General features: G+C 34.6%; 2 protein-coding genes across 5 annotated transcripts in view; one reads left to right on the top strand and one right to left on the bottom strand.

The window, feature by feature from the left end:
* LOC116165861 (inosine-5'-monophosphate dehydrogenase) overlaps window positions 1-8,869 on the bottom strand; it is a 33,566-nt gene extending 24,697 nt beyond the window's left edge. Inside the window, exon 1 of the mRNA XM_031480581.1 lies at window positions 8,769-8,869. The gene's annotated coding sequence lies outside the window, so the exon portion shown is untranslated. The remainder of the gene's footprint in view (window positions 1-8,768) is intronic.
* On the top strand, window positions 1,865-5,924 carry LOC116165860. Of its 4 annotated transcripts, XM_031480578.1 has the most exons (9): window positions 1,922-2,172; window positions 2,234-2,320; window positions 2,382-2,438; window positions 4,690-4,921; window positions 4,973-5,026; window positions 5,149-5,286; window positions 5,342-5,470; window positions 5,530-5,762; window positions 5,817-5,924. In XM_031480578.1, exons 4-8 carry the CDS (start codon window positions 4,708-4,710, stop codon window positions 5,754-5,756), a joined length of 762 nt encoding a protein of 253 aa, XP_031336438.1. In that variant the 5' UTR covers window positions 1,922-2,172; window positions 2,234-2,320; window positions 2,382-2,438; window positions 4,690-4,707; the 3' UTR covers window positions 5,757-5,762; window positions 5,817-5,924. The 4 variants fall into 4 exon arrangements, 3 of the variants coding, with proteins under 3 accessions (XP_031336438.1, XP_031336439.1, XP_031336437.1); XM_031480579.1 differs by lacking the exon at window positions 2,382-2,438 and having other exon boundaries at window positions 2,234-2,290; XM_031480577.1 differs by having other exon boundaries at window positions 1,923-2,172; window positions 2,382-4,921.

Raw genomic sequence — 8,869 nt, forward strand, 5'->3', positions numbered from 1 at the left:
AGTTGTTTCAAGCGCCGTTAGGAATTTAGCCCCTACAACATATTCTACTGATTGAAACCCTCCTAGCCTGCAGACCTTTGTTTATACATGAATAACCAAAAGCTGGAGTATCAGTAACGCAGGTAGGGATACCATTTGCATATACAATCAGACAGAATGCACTTTTTAAACTTACCGGCGCTCATATGGTATGTAATAAGCAAATTCGTACACAGGTGATAGAACAGATTTTTTCTATTTCGGTGTCACAATGATGATTTTGTACAACTGTTTTCGGCCGATAACAGTTGTACAAAGACAGTGATTATAGTCGTTTTTTTTGGTAACTCATCTCTTAAGTTGGCAGTTACTTAGTTAGTACAAGTAGGTACTTCGTTGGGTACTTCCATGTTTGAACTTCAAACTGTCAGTCTTATATGGTCTTACTACGCTGCCAACCTAAAACTTAACGGCATAAAAAGTGTTCCCAACATAAAACATGTTAGTTCTAATGTTCCCTATAGCTATAGTTTCTGATAATGATTTTTTTAATTAAATTAAAGCACCGAAATAGAAAAAATAGTATGAAAAACGCGTGTTACAATGCTTTATTGTAATACTCCTATCTTGCGGACACTCGTGGCTACGCTTCGCGTCGCCACTCGTGCCACAAGATAGTCGTATTACAATAGGTCGCATTGTAACACTTGTCTTTCAATATACTATTCTGTCAACCTCACACTGAGAAATTGTGAATATTTTTCATGTATTTACACAAATTGTACTTTATGTTGTAACAGGCTTAGTTACATTTACAAGGGTCGAAGACCTCACTTGCATTAAATAAAATTGAACCTCTATGGCACTGCCAAAAGTTTAAATAGGACGATTAGTTTTTATTTTACCCACGGCTATAGTCTCAATTTTCTTATATTTCTTGCCTTACGTAAGTTTGGCTTCTTCTCTCAAAACCTGAAATTCAAAAATCTAATGCTCCATGGTTTGATTGAATATATTAAGAAAAACAAGGACGATCAAATTTCAGTTCTTGGATGTAAATTCATAAAAAGAAATATCAAAAATGCGATGCCTATTTCGTGATCACGTGTCCATGCTAAATTTGATCCGTATCTAAACATTTTATCTTTACCACATAATGAATTACTGGCACATTCAAAATATACACACACCCTGAACTGAAACTAACTCATATTTTAATCCAACCAAAGTTGACCTAAAATAAGAATAAAAGCAAATAGAAAGCGAGGGCCAACTGTCGGTATAATCGGAACTCGAACAAAATTAAATATATTTTAGTTGAAACGGCTCATTGCAGGACCGATAAAGGTGGGTTAACTACCCTGGGCCTGCGCGTACCCTGGAGATCGGGTCTAAAGCGACCTTCAAATTGACCTTCAATTATAATTTAACAGCAATTTTCCCAAATAGTGGGTTGATGACTAACGCCTATCACACACATGTTAGAAAGATTTTGAAAATGCCTAAAAAATCAATAATTTTTACATATTAGCTCAAGAGAAATCAAAATCAGATTCTATCGTGTTTAAAGTGACTATCGTCAGTCATGCTACGATCTAAGGAACCGGAAAGCGGATTCAAAAAACCAAATCTATTTAAATAAGGAATACCTACTCGTTCTTGAGCATTTTCTTTAGCAGTTTAGCTGATGTAGAAGTTTTAGGCAGGGGCGGACTGGGTAACTGCGGGCCAGGTGGAATTGCATAGGTTACGGGCCATTTACCCAGATAGCACAGTTCGTTTTATGTACGTCCGTTATTAAGCTGTTATTAGTACATACGTCCTTGGACTAAATATGTACTTCCATCATACGTACAACAGCACACGTTCCATGTACGTAAGGTACACGTATGTACCGTGTACGTCCATTTATGAGTTATTGTTGTTGCGTAAGACTTATTACCAAATTTGTACATCCATCGTACGTACGTGTTAAGACGTCCTATGTTGGTACAACACCGTTCGTTCAGTATACGCCATATCTTCGGTTTGTGTTACTATTCGCGTTTACAGTTTACACTGTTGGTAGCGGCGGCTAATTTTTTCGTAGTTGGTAGAACTCGACACTCGTCCCGTTACGTGTTTTACAGGTTCCATTTGTTTAATGCTTTGTTTTGTTGTAGTGTAGTTATTTTATGGATTACACTTTTACAGGTAAACAAATAATAATTGCAAGTAGTTAAAATGAGGAATGAATTTAAATAATTTGTTGTAGGCGTTGTATGAAGTATTTTCGCGGTTTATTTTGTACGTAACCTCAAATTTGTTGGCGGTAATTTTCAGGATTACAACACTTGTACAGGTAAATAAATAATAATTGCAAGTAGTTAAAATGAGGAATTAATTTAAATAATTTGTTGCAGGCGCTGTATGAAGTATTTTTGCGGTGTATTTTGTACGTAACCTCAAATTTGTTGGCGGTAAGTGCATAAGTACGATTTCTTTTTATAATGGCTTCTAAAAGAAAGAGAAATTCTGTTTGTGCATCTCGGAGCCAGTATCGAATTGCGAGAACACGAACCGATCTGGCCGACGAAATGATTTCTTATGATGTCCCGCAAGTGGCTGATAATATACCCAATTCCGATCTTGATGTACCCAATTCGTTAGCTATTATTGATGATATTAGCAATGTAGAACCCTTACATTCTGTAGTTGATGACAGTATTGACGTGGAAGTGCATAGTGATGAATTTTCGTTATTTAGTTCCGATACTGAATCTAATAATAACGTTCGTGATTCGTCTCCAGAGTCATCCACGTTTAATTTCCCTACCACTACTAATGATCATGCCAGTGAAAATTTTCAGTCTCATTTAGCTTGCTGGGCCATTAAATTTAATATACCTCATGTCGCATTAAATGCATTACTTCTATTGCTAAAAATGTTTTTTGATGCTACACTCCCAAGCAATGCACGAACATTACTTGACACACCTCGACAGTTGCATATCAAAACAATTGAACCAGGTCAGTACTTCCACATTGGAATTATTAAAGCAGTTACAAAATTGTTGGCTAAGAATAATTTAGCCCATTTAACACCTGCCAGTGGAATTAAGATATGTGTTAATATCGATGGTCTGCCTATTGAAAAAAGTAGCAGCAATCAGCTCTGGCTAATTTTGTGTAATTTACAAGGTAATGTTAACAATGTCGAATTAATTGGTGTTTATCAAGGTTTTGACAAACCTAAAGAACCAAATATATTTTTAAATGATTTTGTTCAAGAAGCAATTTTCTTAACAAACAACGGCTTTACTTTTAATGGTAAAATATTTCCATTTGAAATAGCAGCATTTGTTTGTGACGCTCCAGCAAAGGCGTTTATAAAAAAGACGAAAGGTCACGCTGGTTACAGTTCCTGTACAAAATGTTACACAGTAGGTAATTTTGTAGAAAATCGTGTGTGTTTTCCCCAAATAGCAAACCTTAAACATCGAACAAACCAAGAATTCCGAAACAAGGTAGATGAAGATCATCACACTGGAACTACAATACTAGAATCTATTCCTGGTCTTAATATGATAGCTGCTTTTCCATTGGATTATATGCACCTCATTTGTTTAGGTGTGATGAGAAAGCTTTTGTTAATGTGGGTTACTGGAAAACCACCGACAAAATTGCAGCACATAAAAGTTCAAAATATATCACAAGCATTAATTAAACAAAGACCATTTTCACCTTGTGAATTTGCTCGTAAACCGCGATCTTTATCTGAAGTAAATCGATTTAAAGCAACAGAATATCGGCAGTTTTTATTATATACAGGCCCAGTTATTCTGCGTTCAATATTATCGCTAGATATGTACACAAATTTTTTAAGCCTGCATATAGCTACTTTAATTTTATCCAACACAAAGCTGTTATCGCACTTCGGAGATTATAGTGATTCATTACTTAAATATTTTGTAAAAACATTTATACTTATCTATGGCGAACAAAATGTATCACACAATATACATAATTTACTTCACATTTTTGCAGATAGCAAACAATTTGGAGTTTTGCAAAACTTTTGCAGTTTTCCCTTAGAAAATTATCTCCAGTCATTCAAAAGGATTATTAGAAAAGGTGACAAACCCTTATCCCAAATTATTAAAAGAAAGTTTGAGCAAGACTCTTGTGTAATTGTAGAAAATTCTTTCTGCTGTGGCTATCCTATACCCAGTATGGAACACAATAATGGACCTTTAATTGGTAACGGCGTATTGACACAATATAAGCAAATTCAATTTCAAAATTACACCTTGAAGCTTTCAATGGGTGATAATTGTTGCTGTCTGAATGATGGTAACGTTATATGTATTAAAAACTTTGTTTCAAAGGATGACGAGTTATTTATTATCGGGTTCAAGTACATGGAAAGAAGTGATGTGTATCTAAAACCTTGCAAATCTTCATCCTTGGGAATATATTTTGTAAGTGGGGAAGGATCCCTTAATATATGGAATATTAAGAACATTTCGAATAAACTTGTTAAGGTTATTGTAAATGATAAAATTGCTGTGTTTCCATTTTTACATTAGTTTTTTATAAGTTTGAATCTTTTGTTGAAAAATTTTTTTTTAGTTATTGTTTTATTAGCTGTGAGCATTGTTTTTGTTTTTGTCGCTTATAAGTACACTTTGTTATTTGTGGAAAAATACTTGTTTTGGCATTTATTTACAGTAATTCATCATAGAGATCATGTCTGCAAAAGTAACATGGTCCGTAATAAAATTTCCCGAGGACAATGATGCGGTTGAGGCAGTACCATCTAGATGGTTAGTGGGTAATAAATGTAAATGGCCTCCATACCCACCAAACAGCAAAAAGTTAATAGAGGCCATTGAGAAAAGTGAAATGCCTAGTGAAACATGGCAAGAATTTACCATTATACCTTTTCGTAACAATATTTATGGTATATTGTGTTATAATTTTGTATTACTAATAAACGAAAATTCTTTTTTAGATGATTATGAAGCTGTATCACTCCCAGATCCACCACCTGAGCCAGCATTCATCCGTAAGTAATGTTCATGTTATGATTGCAAGGTATATATATTTGTGTAATAAAACTATAATCAATAAAAATTTGAAATCTTTTTTATTGTTATCAGGATTTTTAACTGCAATTTGCTTTTACAGAGAAATTGATTAACAATGTAGAAGATTCGTCTTCACTTCAAGGTGCAATTGATTCTGATTCGTATCAAGATATAAATCCTAACGGATCTTCCTCAAAATTTATGGCTCCATCTCCAATTTGTAGAAAAACTCAAAAAGGTATTCCTATAATATATCCTATAATTTAAAAAAATAAATGCAAACACTTTTCAAGTGCGCAATGATCAACAACCTACTTATATCGAAGTACAACAGCCTATGCTTGACAAAAATTGTGACAAAACCGTTGTCCATACACTAGAAACACCAAATCAAAAAGAAATTGGAGTTAAAGATGTTTATAGTAAGTGCTAAAATAAGTTTTTTCTTTTGTACTCCACTGGTTTATGATTACTATTGCAGACCTATTGTTAAGGCTCACAAGAAAGCAAGAGTTATTACAGCTGGTAGTAACGGACATAAAGGAAAGTTTAATTAAAATGGAGACTGTATTATTGAGAAACCATCAGGTTGACGTAGAAACAGGAGATGCGGAATCCATTTCCCTTAAATTTAACCTACCCATTGATGGTGTCGAGAAGCTAAAAGAATTTGAAGCTTACTTCATTGAAAATGAGAAAGCATTTTAAAAAGCAGTGAGTAGTTCTTGAATTGCTGCAAATTTATATACATTGCATTATTAATTGTAGGTTCATGAAGTATCTCAATTAGGAGGGAAGCATTTGTATGACTTTATTTATAGAGCTGGGAGAACATTAATTACAAATAGCTTCGCATCAAGTTCAGCTACTTGGGAAAGCGACAGAAAGAATCTTTTAAAATTCTTAAGATGAATCATTTGTTGATAGGTACATTTTGTGCTGCATAAGGTATAAATACCTAATTATACTATATAACATTTCTTGTAGAATCTGCTATGCATCTTCATAAACAAGCTACTGTCAAGGATGTAGAGGTGGAGATCTCGAAATGGCTTAAAAGAGCTGCAGAGAGGGCAAAAAATGAAAAAGAATAAGTCTACTTTTATCTTCTTTCGACCTAACTTTTAAAATAAATTAATTCATATTTAAAATATATTGTTTTTAGTTTTCACCCAACACTACATCTATATAAGATTTATTTTGAATTTGTATGTAACAGTTAAAATAAAATTTCTTAATTTCTTGTTCCATATCAAGTTAACTAAAAACAATAATTTCTATATTCAACAAACAATGGGAAGCATAATGCTTCAGCATTCGACTCTTCAGTTTTGAGGGAAAACGCCAGACAGCACACGGTCTGTTTACTAAAACGGTTGCCTCATTCGCAGAAGTTTATAGAAATGTGACGTAGCTCTGAATGTAAAAAAAATTAAACCCATATCATATTAGCTAATCAATTTGACATACAACACACAAATCAGCTAATAACTATGCGATTCATTTTTTTACATTTGGAATTACGCCAGGCATTTACAAACTGCTTTCACTGAGGCAACCGCTTTAGTATACTGACCATAGATCAGTCGGCAGCAGCAATCAAACATGACCTCCAGCTTCGGTCCATACTGAATATACATTGTACATACTGAAAGTATGTACATGGTATGACCTAATATAATGTATTATGTACGTACAAAATGTATGTAATGTGGACGTCCAATTTGTTGACAAAAAGACTAATTTTGGACCAAAAAAATCTCATAACTGGACCAATTGTGGACAGGCTATGGACGGAAAAGTGATCAATACAGACGTCTCTTGGACGTCCACTGTATGTCCTTGTGCTATCTGGGTTAAGTATTAGTGTAGTGAATGAGGAGGCGGGGGGGGGGGGGTAGCTCTGAGGTGCACCACAAAAACATTTTAAAGTACTCCTTTCTCGAAAATAAATTACCATACAGTTTTTTTTTAATTGCAGCTGATAATTAAAAGTAACAAAATATACAATCCACACGAGGTGCGTCGCCTATCATTGTATTTCAGCACTTTCATGCTACGATAAAAAATGATAAATTCATTGTAAAACACTTCAATTAAAACAGAATTTTTTAACAACCTAACATCAACCCCAATTAGAGAAAGGTGTTAATAATTTATTAATAGTGCAAGAAACTAAATACAGCACATACTTATAAATTTCCAACGGGCCATTATGATCTACAGGGCAGGTGGCAATCGCCACCCGCCCCCCCTGGCCAGTGCGCCCCTGGTTATACACTGCCTTCTTTTGAGCCCCGAAAAAAACATTGTCTCAGATCGACCCGGAAAAAAAATTTCTTATAGAATGTGGCCTGTAGAATCCATAATTTAAAACAGTTCCAAGATTGGGCTACTAGTTCAAAAGTTACAGCCCTTTGAATTTTTTTTCGAAGTTGGTTTCTAAGTCTATAACTTTTGATTAAGAAGTCTGATCGAAAAGGTACGAATTGATTTGGATTCTACGTACCCAAATTAATAAGAAAAAGTGTTTTCCCGAGAAATTTTGGTGTAGTCGATTTTTGGTAAAAAAGGAAGGTTATACACTGCCTTTTTTTGAGTCCCGAAAAAAAAATTGTCTCAGATCGACCCGGAAAAAAAATTTTCTTATAGAATGTGGCCTGTAGAATCCATAATTTCAAACAGTTCCCAGATTGGGCTACTAGTTCAAAAGTTACAGCCCTTTGAATTTTCTTTCGAAATTGGTTTCTAGTCTATAACTTTTGATTGAGAAGTCTGATCGAAAATGTACGAATTGTTTTGGATTCTACGCACCAAAATTAATAAGAAAAAGTGTTTTCCCGAGAAATTTTGGTGCAGTAGATTTTTGGTAAAAAAGGAAGGTTATACACTGCCTTTTTTTGAGGCCCGCAAAAAAAATTGTCTCAGATCGACCCGGAAAAAAAAATTTCTTATAGAATGTGACCTGTAGAATCCATAATTTCAAACAGTTCCAAGATTGGGCTACTAGTTCAAAAGTTACAGCCCTTTGAATTTTCTTTCGAAATTGGTTTCTAGTCTATATCTTTTGATTGAGAAGTCTGATCGAAAAAGTACGAATTGTTTTGGATTCTACGCACCAAAATTAATAAGAAAAAGTGTTTTCCCGAGAAATTTTGGTGTACCTAGTCGAATTTTGGTAAAAAAGGAAGGTTATACATAGGGGCGGACTGGGTATACTTACGGGCCATTAAGCCATTAAAGTATTAGTGTAGTAATGATGGTGCCGGGGAAGGGGGGGGGGGGATAGCTCTGAGGTGCACCACAAAAACATTTTAAAGTACTCCTTTCTCGAAAATCAATTACCATACTTACAGTTTTTTTTAAATTGCAGCTGATAATTAAAAGTAACAAAATATACAATCCACACGAGGTGCGTCGCCTATCATTGTATTTCAGCACGTTCATGCTACGACAAAAAATGATAAATTCATTGTAAAACACTTCAATTAAAACAGAATTTTTTAACAACCTAACATCAACCCCAATTAGAGAAACGTGCTAATAATTTATTAATAGTGCAAGAAACTAAATACAGCACATACTTATAAATTTCCAACGGGCCATTAAGATCTACAAGCCAGGTGGCAATCGCCACCCGCCCCCCCGTGCCAGTCCGCCCCTGTTTTTAGGGTTTAGTAAGTTTACATGCATCCTAATTGATCCAAAATAAAAACTCACTCTTAGCCTTCCTAGTGCCCTCTCTAAAAGGGAAGAACCATCATCATTCAATCCATTTAACCGGCTACATACACCGCACTGTTTAAACGTTCGCCAACAAC

The sequence above is a fragment of the Photinus pyralis genome, unplaced genomic scaffold, assembly GCF_008802855.1.
Source record: "Photinus pyralis isolate 1611_PpyrPB1 unplaced genomic scaffold, Ppyr1.3 Ppyr1.4_LG3a, whole genome shotgun sequence".
Taxonomy (NCBI): domain Eukaryota; kingdom Metazoa; phylum Arthropoda; class Insecta; order Coleoptera; family Lampyridae; genus Photinus; species Photinus pyralis.